At 37.3% G+C, this 18128-nt stretch overlaps 1 protein-coding gene and 1 pseudogene across 3 annotated transcripts in view; one reads left to right on the top strand and one right to left on the bottom strand.

Moving 5' to 3' along the window:
- Positions 1-18128, bottom strand: part of HOOK1 (hook microtubule-tethering protein 1) — a 68959-nt gene extending 50831 nt beyond the window's left edge. The window contains exons 1-3 of one of the 2 annotated variants that reach the window (XM_011973867.1): positions 18064-18128; positions 10364-10449; positions 3451-3523 (exon numbers count right to left, since the gene is read on the bottom strand). In XM_011973867.1, the coding sequence (XP_011829257.1) occupies positions 3451-3523; positions 10364-10449; positions 18064-18126 (222 nt within the window). In that variant the 5' untranslated portion in view covers positions 18127-18128. Of the gene's footprint in view, positions 1-3450; positions 3524-10363; positions 10450-16540; positions 16628-18063 lie in introns of those variants that run through there. The other variant, XM_011973868.1, reaches the window with a different exon arrangement.
- On the top strand, positions 340-1129 carry LOC105534927 (annotated as a pseudogene). Its single transcript, XR_001005353.1, has one exon. The product of XR_001005353.1 is annotated as a mitochondrial import receptor subunit TOM22 homolog pseudogene (transcript).

The raw sequence follows: 18128 nt of genomic DNA, 5'->3' as shown, positions 1-18128 counted from the left end.
TTAGCTGCTTGCAAGAACAAAATTCAATACTCCTCAAAAGAATATACTTAATTGGGAGGCCAGGTGGGTGGATCGCCTGAGGTCAGGAGTTCAAGACCAGCCTGGCCAACATGGCAAAACGCCGTCTCTACTAAAAGTACAAAAATTAGCCAGGTGTGGTGGCGGGCACCTGTAATTCCAGCTACTTGGGAGGCTGAGGCAGGAGAATCACTTGAACCCGGGGGGCGGAAGTTGCAGTGAGTCAAGATTGTACCACTTCACTCCAGCCTGGGCATAAGAGCTAAACTCTGTCTTGGAAAAAACAAAACAAAACAAAACTTAAAAAATCAGCACTCAGTCATGGCTGCTGCCGTTGCTGCTGCCGGTGCCGGGGAACCCCAGTCCCCGGACGAATTGCTCCCGAAAGGCGACGTGGAGAAGCCTGAGGAGGACCTGGAGGAAGACGACCATGAGGAGCTAGATGAGACCCTGTTGGAGAGACTATGGGGCCTGACGGAGATGTTTCCGGAGAAGGCCTGGTCCGCGGCTGGAGCCACTTTTGATCTTTCCCTCTTTGTGGCTCAAAAAATGTACAGATTTTCCAGGGCAGCCTTGTGGATTGGGACCACTTCCTTTATGATCCTAGTTCTTCCCACTGTCTTTGAGACTGAGAAGTTGCAAATGGAGCAACTGCAGCAACTGCAGCAGCAGCAGATACTTCTAGGGCCTAACACGGGCTCTCAGGAGGAATGCCAGGGGCTCTACCCTCACTTCCTGGAAAGATCTAGATTGTTACTGCTGTTTGAGCTGTCTCAGTGGGATAAGTTTGAAATTCAAGTGTTTGAACTGCTGATTATTTGGAATTTTTTTTTTTTAACTTTGGCACATTGATCTATCTAAACCTGGTGGGGAGAATTCTCCCCACACTGTCTTATGGAAAGACTCAACTTGCAACTGTGCCCTCCACACTATCCTTACTTCTATCTTCACTCTAATACGAGAGTGCAGCCATGCAGACGGTTATTCCTGCTCTGGCCACCCCACTCCTTTCACCAAATTGCTCCTAACTGGAAGATGTCACTTTCCCCTTGTGCGTAGGAACCAATGACAGTGGGAGGGATGTGCCCCTGACCATTAACGATTGCCTTTTTTATTTTTTAATTTTTTTTAAAAAAAGAATGGAGCTGTTGGGGAGGGACATGCACGCAATGTGAAAGATAAAATGCATTACACCTGTAGTGTAAAGTGGCTACTATGAATCCCTCTGTATGAGAGGAGGGAGGCTGGCTGCAGCTTCAGCCACAGAATGGGGACTGTGGAAGACAGATCAGGAGTTCATTTCCCCTGCACAGTTTGGTTGTTAGACCTGTGTGTGTGTTTAAAAAAACAGAAGTCAGTGCTCACTTTTCGTATTTAAATATTAAAAATGATTCCAACTGAAAAAAAAAATCAGCACTCAGTAATAAAATTCATAATATCTTGCGTAAAATTAAAAAATTACTACACAGAAAGCAGAAAAATGGGGAGCAAAATTAAGAGAAAACTCAGTCAATACACATGGGTTCAGAAATGAAAGATAAAAGAATTGAGAGACAATGTTAAAACTTCTAGTTTAAAGATGTTCAAGGATTTGAACAAAAACATGAACATAAGAAATAAGTTTTTTACAATAAAGAATCAAATAGAGATTGTCAAACTGGATAAAATCGTAAGACCCAACTATTAGGTGTTCACGTGAAACACTTTCAATAAAAAGACATAGGCAGATTAAAGGAATGGAAAAAGAAATACTAATGAAAAATACAATCATAAAAAATCTGTAGTGGCTACATTAGTATTAGACAAATTTGATTTCAAATAAAAGAATATTACCAGGGATAAAGAAAAGCATTTAATAATAAGTGAATTCATTCAAGAACACATAAGAAATATAGTGTGTAATAAACTTAATAACAAAAATTCAAAATACATGAAGTAAAAAACAAAAAAAATGCAAAGGAGAAATCAACAAAATCGAAATCATCACCAGAGATTTAAGGGCCCTCTTCAGAGTCTATACTATACCATACATATAGGATAATAAGAGAAAATATCAATAAAGATGTGAAAAATACCACTATCAACAAACTTGACAAATTCTATATTTATATAACAACTGTAGAATGCATGCTGTTTTCATATACACATAGAACATTCACCAAGACAGACCATATGTTCAGTAATAAAATAAGACTCAATAAATGTAAAATAACTTCTCAGTACAGAGCATGTTCTCAGATCTATTAGAAACCAATAAATAAAAGAAAAGCAACTGGAAAATCCTCAAATATTTTGAATTTGAATACCTACTTCTAATTTACTCATAGGTCAAAGGAGAAAACACAAGGGAAATTACCAAATATTTTGAATTGAATGAAAATAAAATAAAGTCTGTCAAAATATGTGAGATATGGCTAAGATGCTGCTTAATATTAGAAGAAAAAGGGATTTAAAGTTGATTATTTAAGTTTCCATCTTAAGAAGCAAGAAAAAGAAGAACAGATTAAGTGAGAGAAAGGAAATAATAAAAATCAGAGAGAAAAATCAATGGAATAGAAAGCATAAGCTAATCCCTTAAAAAATAAATAAGTAAAACTGAAAAACATCTACCCAGACTTATCAAGGAAAATACATTCAAAAGACACAAATAACCAATAGCAAGAAAAGAAAAGGAAACATCATTAAAGATCATTTATTAGCATATTATTAGCACAGTAATTCAGTTAAGAACTGTGTATCAACAAATCATATATCCTATATGAAACAAATGTCCTACTTAAACTGACTTAAAAATAGAAAATCAGTTTGGCAGTTTCCTATAAGGTTAAGCACATACTTACACAACTTAGCAATTCCACCCAGAAATTCACCCAAGAGAAATTAAATATGTATCTATCTGAAGATTCATATATGAATGTTTGCAGCTGTTGTATTCACAATAGTCAAAAATGATAAAAATTCAAACATCCATCAACAAGTGAATAGCTAAACAAACCACAAAATATCAGTTTAATTAAATACTACTTAGCAAAAAAAGAGAAATAACTATTAATGCAAGCAACATGAATGAGACACAAAAATAGTATTACTGAGTGAATGAAGTTAGACAAAAAGGTAAACATTATATGATTCAATTTATAGAGAATTCCAGAAATGAACTCCAAAGTGACATAAAAGAGATCTGTAGCTACCTAGGGCAAGGCTGGGGGTAGGGATTAATAAAGAATGGGCCTAAAGTGCATATTTTGGGTTAATAGGACTATTTTCTATTTAATTATGATGGTAGTTACATGAGAGAACGCATGTGTTAAAACTCAAACTGTACACAATAAAAAGTACTATAAGCTAATTTGAAAAAAAGATTTGGTTAGCTTAGTGCTAATTTTAGGACCACGGTTTGGATCAAGTGCTTCTCCCATTTGTTCTGCATACCTTTATTCTCCAGTTGTCCCCAACATCCTCTTTAATTCGGCTTAACCAAGATTCATTAAACCAAGCTGCATCACTGAAACAACAATAACAAAAATACTAAAGATGAAAATGCTTTTATTACACAAAAAAAATTAAATAGAGACAACAGAGAAAGTTACTTTATGTCTTAAAGCCTATTCTTAATAACAATACTGAATATTACTTATATAGTAATAATTTATCATATTAAGTTATTTAAGTCATTTGCCCCTTCAGTTTAACAAACATTTACTAAATATTTAATACTAGGTGCCCTGCTGCCAGGAAGATGCAAAAGTCTCAACTCTGAAGAGGTAAAAAACCAACATTTTAATGAGTGTCTACTCTGTATCAAGCACTGTGCTTGATGTTGGTCCAAGTTATTTCATTTAAATATGATGGTAACTTGGCAAATACTCCATTATTATTTCCAGTCTTACTATTTAGGGAATTGAGGATGAGAGAGTCTAAGTAATTTGCCCTGGGTGATACTATTAATAACCCATGGCAAGGCCCAAAATTAATCTATTCAATTGAGTAGAATTAAGCAGAATGAGTTTAAATGAGAAGTCTACAAAGACAAGTTTAGTTTTAATGAAAAGCAAAGTCCCAAATTGGTACTGATGGCCAAGACAAAGAATTGCTATACTAAATTTTTGTGTATTTAATAAGGTTTTGAAGAACAACATTTAACTATATATAGTGAACTACATTAACAGACTATATTCTAAACAAACATCTGGATGCTTTCTCTGGGTAAGGAATTGAGATTAATATGAAGATAATTTACCATTTTGACCTTAGAGAAGTAGCTATTAAAGGAGAAAAGTAAAAAGCACAAATAACTACACTCAAAGGAGAATGTGATAAATGTTCTAAGGGTAAAACAACTTCAAAATCACAGAATGTTAGCGCTGGAAGAGGTCTTAAAGGTCTCATCTAAATTCTTATTTTACAGGTATGCCAACTAAAATGGGGAAAAATTAAAGAGCTTCTTTTCCAAGGTTGTAATTTGAATTTAAGAATGCAAAACTGAAACCTTTCTGCTCATATGTTCTAAAAGCAGAAGATAACTCCTCAGGCTATGATAACCAAAAAAATGGCTTCACTATTTTCAATTCATTTATTTGGAATTTATAATCATTTTACTTTTTATTTATAATCAACACATAATAATTGTACATAACCATTTTCTTTTGAGCAGATTAATGTTAATTGTGCTCAACTTTTCCCAGATGTTAAAGCTGCAATTACCAAAACAATTTAAATATGTAAATGCTATACTGATAACAAGGTATTTACTTGACATGACTGAATGAATTGAGTTAATGAGTCAAAACTGTCCAATTCACTTTGTTTTTATATCAGATTAAGTAATAAAAAGTCCTAACCAAAAAAGTTATGCCAATTGTGATGTTTAATATTAGTTATGGGTCAACTTGGCTATGCCACAGTGACCAGACACTTGGTAAAAAACCATCTGGATGTTGCTGGGAAGGTATTCTCTAGATGATATTAACATTTAAATCAGTAGACTTTGAATAAAGCAAACTACACTCCATAATGTAGATGGGTCTCATCCAATCAGTTGAAGACCTTAAGAAAAAGGCTGACCTCCCCCAAAGAAAGAGCAAATTATGTCAGCAGATGGCCTTCCAACTCTAGCTGCTCTTCTTTGAGTCTCTAGCCTGCTGGCCTACTCTACAGAGTTTAGACTTGTCATCCTCCACAATCACATGAGCCAATTCCTTTTAAAAAAAAAATCTCGGGCTGGGTGCAGTGGCTCACACCTGTAATCCCAGCACTTTGGGAGGCTGAGACGGGCAGACCACCTGAGGTCAGGAGCTCGAGCCCAGCCTTACCAACACGGAGAAACCTGGTCTCTACTGAAATACAAAAAAATTGGCTGGTCATGGTGGCACATGCCTGTAATCCCAGCTACTCGTGAGGCTAAGGCAGGAGAATCGCCTGAACCCAGGAGGCAGAGGTTGCAGTAAGCCAAGATCTTGCCTTTGCACTCCAGCCTGGGCAACAAGAGCAAAACTCTGCCTCAAAAAAAAAAAAAAGAAAATCTGTGTGTGTGTGCACATGCGTGTATATTGAGACACAGATTATACACACACTCACCCTCTATTGGTTCTGTTTCTCTGAACAACCCTGACTACCACCCCAGTCTTCTAACTGACGCTAAAAAAAATCCAAGTATATGATTCTATGCTATAATTACCTTTAGAAATTGGATCTAGATATGACCTATTTTTCTCTAGTTTTTCCAAGATAATTCCTTTTGTCTTACATTCCTCCTCATCTTCCTTTCTACCTCAAATCAACTTTAGCCCAGAGAAATACTTTCTAATTTAGTAAAAATATATATCCTGCTTTCTTGCACACAAATTCACCCTTCTCAAACAACTATAATGGCAGTCAACCTTTTCCACTATTAAACTTGATCTCCAACCTCAGAAATCTCAGGACATCTTTTTTTATTTATTTATTTCGTGCTGCAACCTCTACATGTCTTAGAGTCTTGGCCCCCAATAATTAGCTCCTTTTCTTGTATTTCCCAGAATTTCAATAACACTCAAGGGATATCGAATAAGAAAGGGGACACAGGACTAATGAACCAAAACATGGTCCAATTATTTTCTAATAAAACTAAGTAAGAATTACTATGTTTTAACTCCATCCAGGGTATTTATCTTCAACAATTTTACCAACTGAATTCAGGTAGTAAGAAATACCCACTAGTTACTACAAACAATATAGTTGGGTCACTTCAGTGTATACCCAGAACCTATTCTTCCAGAAATATCCAAAAATCTTCTCTATTAACCCATCAAAGTATGGTCTATATTTTGGACAGTTGTGTATAAAGTATAGACAGATGTTCATATAAGTATGTCCATGGATAGATGTCCATAGATGGATGTCCATACTTACATGGACATCTATGTATACTGTATACATAACTATCTACACTTTATGTCCATACTTATATGGACATCTATCTATACTTTAGAAGCAACTGACTTTCGTTTTATTAATACTCCAAAGTAAAAATCTATCAGGATGGTTTCAATACATTTCGATGATTACAGCTAGTAGGGAGCACTGAACTTGGAATCAGACCAAACTGATACAAATCCTAGCTTTGTCATTTACTCATCATTTAACTTCCAAAAGCAATTTCAACTACTTATACCTCTGTCCTCTTGTATAAATTGAAGATAAAAATAACATCTACCTCACTAAACTAGTAAAATTTAAATGAAATAACTTCAAATGAGGTCTAGAACGATGCCTTTATATAGTAAATACTCAGATGTTGGCTATTATGGTTTACCATGTTAAATGCTCAAATATCTGCTAAGTGAATAAACAAATAAATGCATGATTCCTAAGGCCTCTGAATATCCTACATTCTCTGTCTCATTCTTCTCCCTCTTGCAAAAAAAAAAAAAAAAGGTTTAGTCAAAGACAACAGGAACAGAGAGGTTCACCGGTACTTAAAGTGATGAAACTAAGCCTTTCTTTTGAAGATATGGCATGCACTGTTTATAGTTGTTCTGGGACGAATCCTATCTTCAAAAAAGATACGTTCAAGTCCTAACCCCTGTGAACATGATTGAAATAAGGTCTTCTTGTATGTAATAAAGGTAAGATCAGGTCATAAAGAATTAGGATGGGCCCTAATCCAGTATGCCTGGTTCTCTTACAAGAAAAGAGACACAGACAGAGGTAAGATGGTCATATGAAGACAGAGCGGATATGCTGACACAAATCAAAGAATGCTTGGGACTACCAGAAGTTGGAAGAGGCAAAGGAGAATCATCTCCTAGAAGCTTTGGAGGGAACACAGTCCAGAAAATAGCTTGATTTAGAACTTCTAGCCTCCAGAACTGTGAGAGAACTAATTTTTGCTGTTTTAAGGCACCTGGTCTGTGGCACTTTGGGTACAGTGGCCCTAGGAAACTAATACAGTTGTACAGTATTTTTCTCATGTGTTTTTAAAAGAACTGAAGCTTCGGCTGGGCGCAGTGGCTCACACCTGTAATCCCAGCACTTTGGGAGGCTGAGGTGGGCAGATCACGAGGTCAGGAGATCAAGACCATCCTGGCTAACACGGTGAAACCTCACCTCTACTAAAAATACAAAAAAAAATTAGCGGGGCGTGGTGGCAAGCACCTACAGTCCCAGCTACTTGTGAGGCTGAGGCAGGAGAATGTCATGAACCCAGGAGGCGGAGCTCACAGCGAGCCAAGATCACGCCACTGTACTCCAGCCTAGGCGACAGAGCGGGACTCGTCTCAAAAAAAAACAAAAACAAAAAACAAACAAAAAAAAAAACAACTAAACTAAAGCTTCTACATGCATCTGAAAAAGAGAGTATTCAAATTAAAGATAATAATTAAGGAACTGTTGAACCCTAGCAATAACTCCATGGCTCTTCATGTCTAAGTTAAGCAGTTTAGACACCACTTTATAAAGATATTACTATTTGGAAAAATATCTGCCTCAAGTAAGTAGAAAAGAACTATTGGTTAAATTTTGCTACTTCCGTAAAAAGCAGAAAATCTCTTCTTACCTTCAGTAACAATTTTGATGTGATAGGATGTCAGCCACAATAGCCATCAATGCAATATGTTAAAAATTATAACATATTTGAGCCGGGCACAGTAGCTCACACCTGTAATCCCAGCACTTTGGGAAGCCAAGGCGGGCGGATCATGAGGTCAGGAGTTCCAGACCTGGCTGACCAACATGGTGAAACCCCATCTCCACTAACAATACAAAAATTAGCCAGGCGTGGTGGCATGCGCCTGTAACCCCAGCTACTTAGGAGGCTGAGGCAAGAGAATCGCTTGAACCTGGGAGGTGGAGGTTGCAGTATGCCAACATCGCACCACTGCATTCCAGCTGGGCAACAGAGCAAGACTCTGTCTCAAAAAAAAAAAAAAAAAAATTATAACATATTTAAAGTGCTTTGAAATGTTCAAAGACATATAGTAAAATTAACCTTTTAACCGGAATAAGACATACTGGTCTAACCAGGGAGAAAATGTATGTTTTATGTCTCACTATTCAGGATCCAGACTTCTGAAAAGTTCCAAAACTGGAAATGAGTTTAAAAAGAAAAATAAATAAAAAGTAACCCCTGGATGATAAGGAGGCTCAGACAGCTAAGAGCATGTAAAATCGGGTGAATGAAGCAGAGAGAGGGAGAAATAAAGAGAGACATTTAGGGTTAATTTTAGGGCACTGGCCAATTATTATGAAGACAGAGAATTTTTGATTGGCTATTTTATTTTTCCTGCAGAAAAGCTCTTAGAAGACTATAACAAACAAAAGAAAGAAGAAATAAAGAAAAAGCAGAGAGAGGGAAGATCAGCATTAACAGCAAAATCCAACAGATCGTGGAAAAATTAGCTAAAATTTATTGACTCTACTCTAAACATCAGGTCTAGTGCTAGAGTATGGGAGGTCAAAGAGCTATATGCGTCACATCATGGTAAAAACAGGTTTCTTTTGATTGTATTCTGGCGTAAAGCTACTAAAGCCCACCAAAACATATAGAAAGGACAACTCTGAATGAGACTGTTGAAATGAGTGATGCATACCAGCCTTACATTCATACCAACCACAATGTTGCTGCATCTACACCAATATTCACAACATAGCATGATGAGAAGAAGGCAAGGCATAAATTCTAGTGACAAAAAACAATGATGACTGTCTCAAATCATCAAGAAAGGACTATGTCCAGAATGCTTGGCTGTGATAAATTAAATCATTTCAAAATCAACTAAGATATAAATAAATAAAACATTTAAGAAATATTTTTAAGAGAGAATGGGAGTAAGAATATTTTAGAATAACTGTCACCTCCTCAGAAGTTAACATGTTGGTTAAGTTTGTCTTTTAAAGTATTAATCATAAATTAACCATTAAATCAGTCTAGTCACAAGAGATCATTTTGAAGATTCTAAATAAGTAGGATTTTTATATCATTTTAATTGTTTTTCTAAGACAGGCATAGAATTTTTGCTAACCCATCTAAAGGATTTTCAATGTAAATCACAGCAAATCTTTACAAGATGATGGTGACAAATAATCTGACTATAAAACAGTGAAGCAGAGATAGGATTCCAGTCTCAAAGTAAGCTAATATAAAGTTGTTATAATTATTAATTAATAAATTGTGAGTGCAGAATTGGCCTTGTTTGTCCTACTTAGGGTACAGCTCATATTATAGACTATAACCCTAACCCTTACACAATGCTGGCAAATATTAGCGGAAAAATGGATTTAGAATCTTTTGATATATGATTACATAAAATGAGTCTAACCTAAACACAACCACTTTATTAAAGTTTCCCAGTATCTGTGACTTCAAATTTCATTCATTACTCATTTCATTATTGGTGAACTCATAAATTACTACTATTAATTCAGAAATACATTTTAAAATTTAATACTTTAACATTTTTTCCAAATCCAATATTTTATGCTCCAATTATTTCTAAGATAATCTCCATGCAAGGATACCTTCAAATGACAACCAAAGAAAACACCATAAGCCATTATATCATTAACTTGTTTCTTTTATAGTTTTAAAATAGTGTGAACATGCTCATAACAAGTTTAAAATAAGTTAACTTGAATAAATAAGAATCCTGATCACATATTCGGTTAAAATATATCTCTATGAACAAGTCAGGAATAATGAGGTGGTAAACTTTTTGTTCACTAGCTACAAGAATGCCTTGGTGCCATATTCCTGAATATGTCACTGGGTAAGATAAAGTTGCAATAACCTGTGGAAGTTAAGTCCAAGTTTTCTTCCTTGTTTATTGGGTTTACAATGCTTTTCAGGGAGAGTCTGACCACTACTCACATTTGATGAAGAACTTGTGCCATGGCAACTCCACTAGTCAGCTGTTTGACATCTTGACAAGGTGAGGCAGTATTGAACGTCTGCAGCTAAAATGACATAAAGCAAATGATCTTACTGCCTCTTTATACCTACAAGGTAGCATTACAAAATACAAACATAAATTGAAGACAGATTTAAAAAAAAACAAAACATGGTCCTGTTTTGTTTAAATGTAGACCCCGACAAACAAATGGAACTATGCTAATATGTCTCTATGGCTGTGTAACTTTATGAAAATAAACTAAACATTTCACAAAATCATGCCTAAGACATTAAAACACATTGATGCCATGCATAAGTGATACATAATTTGGAATAATACAAAGCCAGGTGTATAGCTCTAGTCTTGTGTTTTGTCTATATTTAGCAGAACATCAGAAAAAGAACTTAAAGATAACCCAACATTTGCAACTTAAATTTTCACTTATACCATTTGATACAAAAACAAAGGCTAGAAATGTCAAATCTAAAGCTACTTACGGTTTATCCATGAGCTCTGAAATAAGACAGGACTTCTACTTCCTATCTAAAAATTGGCCTTACATCTTGAAGAATTAAGGTCTATCTACCATGTCAAATTGTTTCTATCTAATTTGGCTTTAGGTATACTAACTTTTCACATATATCTGTTAAATATTCGTGTATACATTGAAGAGAAGTGGAATAATAATCTCTTTTTACAATAAACAAATATGAGATAGAAAAAATTTTAGAAAGCAAATTACATCAGAGCTAAAATGGATCATACACTTTCTAGAAATGTAATCTCAACCTATAAAGATCTTAAATTAAATATACTATGATTGCCTTTTTCCACACATACTCACCCACTTCACTGTTAGCTAATAATTTCTTAGTTTACCATTTAACTATCTTAATCCAATAAAATTCTTTCCCACTATAATTCACTCTTAATGGTTCTGTGTATTTTGAGATTTGGCAATTGGAGATTCAGACATCCATTATCTAACACAACACAGATGAATGATACCAGCAAACTAAACCTAGCCAGTTACTTTCAAAGCACACAGAGTCACTTTACTAAGTTCCTACTCTATGTGAGACACTGTGGTATATGACGGGGCTAAAAAGGAAAATCACCAGGTTTCTACCCTTAAAGCTTCAGTCAAAAGTTAAGGAGAGGAGTAAAAGACATAAATCATTTCTAGACAATATGGTAAGTCCCATGATTACAGTCTGCACAAAACGTTCTGCAAAAAATGGGTGTCAACTAATTTAATTAGGGTTTGTGTTTAGGAAAGACTTCTTGGAGATGATTACTGAATGGAAAGTCTAGATGGAAGAGTAGCATATTTTCCTTTTTTTTTTTTTTTTTGGGTTTTTTTTTTTTTTGGTTTTTTTTTTTGAGGCAGAGTTTCACTCTTGTTGCCTAGGCTGGAGTGCAGCTGCAAGATCTCGGCTCACCGCAACCTCCGCCTCCCGGGTTCAAGCGATTCTCCTGCTCAGCCTCCCGAGTAGCTGGGATTACAGACATGCGCCGTCACGCCTGGCTAATTTTTTGTATTTTTAGTAGAGACAGGGTTTCACCGTGTTAGCCAGGATGGTCTCAATATCCTGACCTCATGATCCACCCGCCTCGGCCTCCCAAAGTGCTGGGATTACAGGTGTGAGCCACTGCACCCGGCCAAGAGTAGCATATTTTCTAAGTAAAGAAAATAAATTTTCTAAGTAAAGAAAGGAAAAAAAGCTTCAGGAAATAGGAATATGAAAAAAGTACAGATACATGAGAAAATATATTATTTTTAGGGCACATGCAGTTCAGTATCACTGGATGTGCAGTGCAAAAAAGGCTGGGGAAGGGGTGACAACAAACAGGGTTAAAGAGACAGGACTCCAAAGGGTCGTGACAAGAAGCTTCGACTTATTTTACAGTTAATGGCATTATCTACATTATGGGAAACAGTAGGGTAGTTTCTATCTCACAAGATAGTTTGGGAATTAAATGAAACAGCAAATATACCTATATCAGGGCCTGGCATGTGGCATGAGCTCAACAGCTGTTAGCACATTAGCTATGAGTCAGGGTTTCTCCAAGTATAGGGTTTAGAAACAATATGTATCAGAATTTCTAGACATATTAAATAAGAAAATCCCCAACTGATTCTTTTTTTATTATTATTATTACACTTTAAGTTCTAGGGTACATGTGCATAACGTGCAGGTTTGTTACATATGTATACTTGTGCCATGTTGGTGTGCTGCACCCATCAACTCGTCAGCACCCATCAACTCATCATTTACATCAGGTATAACTCCCAGTGCAATCCCTCCCCCCTCCCCCTCCCCATGATAGGCCCCGGTGTGTGATGTTCCCCTTCCCGAGTCCAAGTGATCTCATTGTTCAGTTCCCACCTATGAGTGAGAACATGCGGTGTTTGGTTTTCTGTTCTTGTGATAGAAAACAGTATGGCGATTCCTCAAAGATCTAGAACTAGATGTACCATATGACCCAGCCATCCCATTACTGGGTATATACCCAAAGGATTATAAATCATGCTGCTATAAAGACACATGCACATGTATGTTTATTGCGGCACTATTCACAATAGCAAAGACTTGGAATCAACCCAAATGTCCATCAGCGACAGACTGGATTAAGAAAATGTGGCACATATACACCATGGAATACTATGCAGCCATAAAAAAGGATGAGTTTGTGTCCTTTGTAGGGACATGGATGCAGCTGGAAACCATCATTCTTAGCAAACTACCAACTGATTCTTAAACACATCAATTTTGGAGAACCATTGCTCTGGGTGATGAAAAATCACTGAAAAGTAATAAGGAAGAGTGACATTCTTTAGTATATTTTGGAGAGCAGCATAATGACACAGAGTAACTTTATGCTTGAGTCAGGATGACCAGTTAGAAGGTTCCTGCAATGGCTCTGATGAGAAAAATAGATAGCGTAGAGGGAATCAGCATAATGTTGACTGAGAGGACATGATGAACTAATGGAATATTTAAAATATAAAACAAGGTTTTTGCAACTGGGTGGATGTACAGGGAAGAGAAACTCCAAGAATTAGGGCATCTTTAAAAGGAAAATAAACTGTAACTTCCACTTTTCAGCCCTTCCAACTTACACATTAATTTTTAATGTGTAACTTAGAGTTACTTATTTAACTTTTTACAAAATTGACACAATTCATGATTTTAAAAGGACAATTTCAGTGAAGAATACTAGGCAAAATAAGAGGTACACATGCTAAGGGACTACCTCCATGACCACTATGAGTTCAGATTAAAATCAATTTCCCCTCCTTACTGCCATGAACATTGGAATGTCTCTGAGAAGTTCTTAAAATAGCTGTAAAATAAATTCGAAAACAGAATGTAATTTCATTTGGCTCAATTGAAAGGCTTACAACCAAGAACAGTGAATAAATTAAAAAGTTCAGTGGGGAGGCTGGGTGCAGTGACTCACGCCTGTAATCCCAGCACTTTGGGAGGCCGAGGCAGGTGGATCACTTGAGGTCAAGAGATCAACAGCAGCCTGGCCAACATGATGAAATCCTGTCTCTACTAAAAATACAAAAATTAGCCAGGTATGGTGGCACATGCCTGTAATCCCAGCTACTAGGCAGCCTGAGACAGGAGAATCCCTTGAACCTGGGAGGTGGAGGTTGCAGTGAGCTGAGATCATGCCACTGCACTACGGCCTAGGCAACAGAGTGAGACTCTGTCTCAAAAAAAAAAAAAAAAAAAAAAAAAAAGATTACTGGGGAGAGTGAGGTCAAAGCAGACAGACAAAAGAAAATGTATTCTTTTAACTAAAGTCTTTTTAGTGAGTGACCTGAAAGGACAGCCAGGGTTTCCACAGGTGTCTATCACTAAACACAGTGTTCTGGCAGATAACTACCTTACTTTCTTCTACATTTCTAAATAAAACAAGTAATCAGAAATGTGCAAATGCTGTTCCTAAACTACTTTAATGTAAATGTCACAGAAATCAAGGAAAATGGGATTTTCACAACTGACAACCAACAGAAACTCAATCTTGGATCAAATTTATTTTCATATTCTCCTCCTCCAGCTCCTCATTACAAAAAGACAACCATTGCCTTGAGTTTTAAGATCCTCATAAAAATAATTGAACTTTTAATAATTTCTAAATTTGGGCATATATTATTACTCTTTCAATCATCTGCCTATCAAAGAATGCAAGAACCAAGAAAAAGATTTAAAAATATTTGGTCCAACCTTCTAATTTTATTGGTGAAAGTAAAGTCCAAAGATATTAAACAAATTTCCCATGTCACAGAACCAAGTAGCAGAATTAAATTTATCTTTATACAAACATTTCTTCAAACTCTCATACATGTCCTCCAACATGTAAATGATGTCCACATTTACCCTTTTGTCCTGAATTCTCTGCTAAGTAGCAGTACGACATTTCTAAGAATCAATTATTTTAAGAAGGTGAGTTCCAAATCATAAAATGCAATTTTTAAAAAATTGCCACAAGAGGCATTCCTTCACATAACCAACTTTTCTTGATGACTTCTCTAATCTGTTGACGTTGGCTCCGTTCCTCCTCTTAGTACTGAAAGAAGAGTTATTCCCAACTGTCTTATCTCCATGATTTGGCCCCATCATAACTTTTTTTCATCTTCTATCTCTGGGTCAGGGTTATCATGACAAATGTGTATGTTCCACTATCTCCCTTTAATCTATAGCCAAAGGAGACCATTTGTTTTACTACTAGTGTCTCTTCCCTGTGTCTGGAGAACAAATCTCCACTGATTTCTACTTGATGAAATCCAACAGTCCTCTATGACCCAGTTAAAAATTCACTCCCAAGTATTTATAAAAAACTAAGCTATATCATACTTAATGGTGAAACACTACTCTCTGAGGTCAGAAATAAGGCAACGATATTTACTATCACCATTTTGATTTGGTGTCTTATTGGCAATAGTTGTCAGTGTTCTCCTAGGGACAGAGCAGAAAATAGGTCATGTAAGAGCTCTGATCCCAAAAGCCAACTGGATTACTTTAGAAAGTACTGTGTTATAGATAAGAAAGAAAGAGGTTAACAGGTTACAGTGGGATAAGGGTTGGAGACAAACAGGTCACTACTTTAGAAATGGTTGTAACAGAGTCCCTGAAAAGCAACATCTGACCCAAGACCTGAATAATGGAAGCAGCCAACCACTGGAAGAACTAGAAAGAAAATATTCTAGGTAGAGGGAAAAAAAATCCCGGCTGCATTAAAACAGCTTAGCTTCTTCAACAAATAGAAAGTCAATGCAGCATGATGGGCTTGAAGAAGTGTTGCTTGAGGTGAGTTTGGAGAAAGATCGGTAGGTGAGGTAAGATCAACAGTGCGGTTGCTGGCAAAGGCAAAAAAATTAGTTAGTTTTTTAAAAAAGACAGTAAACTTCACTGGAAATCATCTAAAGAGGTAAAGAAAAGGCAACAGACTAGATAACCAGAGACTAAGACAATTTCATAAAGGAACCATCAAGTAAGAAAATGGTAATATAACACTTACTGGATTTAGCAAACTGGTAATGAAGTGAAAGTCTTAGAGGAAAGAAATTCAAGTGTAGTGGGTTGAAGACTGAGCGAGGCAGAAAGGGTGAGTATAAAACAACCCAAATTTTACTGTGAAGAAAAGGGGAAATACGGTGTGACTTTAACATGGAGTAGTGGCTCTTCTCTGTTTAAAAAGGTTAATATTTCAGCAAGTTTATATGTAGAAAGAAGCCAATGGAGAGAAAGTAGCTGTAAATACAGAAAGGGAACAAATGATACAATAACGTTTTAGAAGAGATGGAAGGGATGGAGCCTAAAGCCAGAGCCAAGGATAAGGAGGTGGTAATTTGCCCGAGAGGAAGAAGAGTTGGGGGCTCAGGTAGAATACCGATAAAGGTTTGCTAAGAGGCATGTGAGAGAAACTGTCTGGTTATTCTTAAGTATGAGCAATGCTATGAGAAAAGGTGCATTTGGCAGTAACAGCATTAGTAGAGGCAACAGTTTGGACGGTCATTCAATTTTCTCCACAGTGCTCAGCAGCCCAAGAGAGGACTGAAGCAAATGACCAATTTTACTCTGTTATCCGTGATTTCTTATCATTTGGTTGATATTTTTGCAGCTTTTACGGAATTTTACCTTCCACTGTAATTACACACAGCTCTGGCTACCACTCCGGTCCTCCCCAGTGCCTACCTCAACATTGGAAGTCAATAAATTCTGGTTAAAAGAGTGGATACGGTGACATAATATTTTAAAATATTACAACACGAAAGAAAATCCTGTGCTTCGCCACCACCTCACATGTAAGTCAATGACATCACAAAGACTAAGCTTAACACTTCAGTCAATAGAGGTTTACAACAATGTAACAGATTCGGATACACCCTTTAATTAGTCTCTTTTAACAAAATAAATCATTAAAAGTAATGTTGCCTTGTTTCATGAGTCTTAAATACAGCACTTCCACCCGAATACCTATTTCAAATGAAAATTCAGCTGAACAGTTAGCTAATTGATTTTAACTCATGAACCCTAAACATTTGCATTCCACTATAAGCAAAAGTTATTTACTTACAAAGTGTAAAAGTTGCTTTAAATTATGGCTATTTCCAATAGACTTCACACACTTCCATAAACCTGGATTTCTCATTCCTTGGAATTAGATGCATTAGATCACTAGGGAATCTCCACTGATTACAGCCTCCTGATCCAGTCTGTTTACATTCCATTCTACAAACACTTCCCTACACACAACTAAACAACTGGTTTGGGATGAGCATCATCAACAGCACCTTGTGGCCCATCAAACACCATCCTTGCTCAATATGGGTTAGGAACCACACCTGAATGCCAGCACTGATATCTAAGTAACTCTAAGAGGTGGGATGTCATTTTGCTGACTGGAATATTGAACCATCTGGGGACAGATACACCTGTCTAGACCCAACACAAATTAACAAAAATCCTAAACATAGATAAATCCTAAAGAAAAATGTCAACTCATTTTCTTTAAAGAAAATGCTGTCCATTTGGAGGAGGAGAGGGCCAGCGAGAAAAGGGAAAACGACTCCCGACTCCCCACACATCTTTTTCTCCATACGGGAAATACAAACATCTCTTTGAAGCGGCTTCTACAAAATCGGATGTTCTAGAGTCCTGAAGGAGCACTGGTCCGGGAACTAAAACAGCCAGCCACCTGCTGTCCACCTGTGTCCAGGTAGAGCAAGGTGGTTTGAGGATGCGGGGTTAGGTTTCAGAAAGGGTCTTCACGCCCAAGCGGACGAAGGCAAGACAGTCAGCGATCCAGAAAGCCCAGGGCTCAGGGAGCTGTTCAGGGGGAGAAAATGGGGCAGCGGGGGGCGCTTGGTTCATACCTCAGCTGTTAGGGACACCAGGCAGGTCGAATCCTCTGGCTGAGACCAGAGCCTCCACCGTTACGCTCCTACAGCTTCCTTTACCCCCGCCCCCGGACACCAACCCGCGCCCACACACCTGCCCAGCGACTCGCAGGTGGCACTCTCTCGGTCAAGGACGACACGAGGTGCCAAAGACAGGGTGCGCCGGGACCCCTGTGCAGGTAGCCCCCGCTCACCTGGGAGAACAGGGCGCCCCAGGCTCCTCGCCTCGACCTCCTCGCCCCCTTGCCTCCTCGCACTCACCCAGATCATGAGGCTGTCGCACAAGGGCAGCTTGGGCTGCGGCGGCGGCTGCGTCTCCTCCATGG

Source organism: Mandrillus leucophaeus, unplaced genomic scaffold (assembly GCF_000951045.1).
Source record: "Mandrillus leucophaeus isolate KB7577 unplaced genomic scaffold, Mleu.le_1.0 Scaffold14, whole genome shotgun sequence".
Classification (NCBI taxonomy): domain Eukaryota; kingdom Metazoa; phylum Chordata; class Mammalia; order Primates; family Cercopithecidae; genus Mandrillus; species Mandrillus leucophaeus.
The sequence above is the reverse complement of the archived record's forward strand: the minus strand, read 5'-3'. Positions and strand labels throughout refer to the sequence as shown.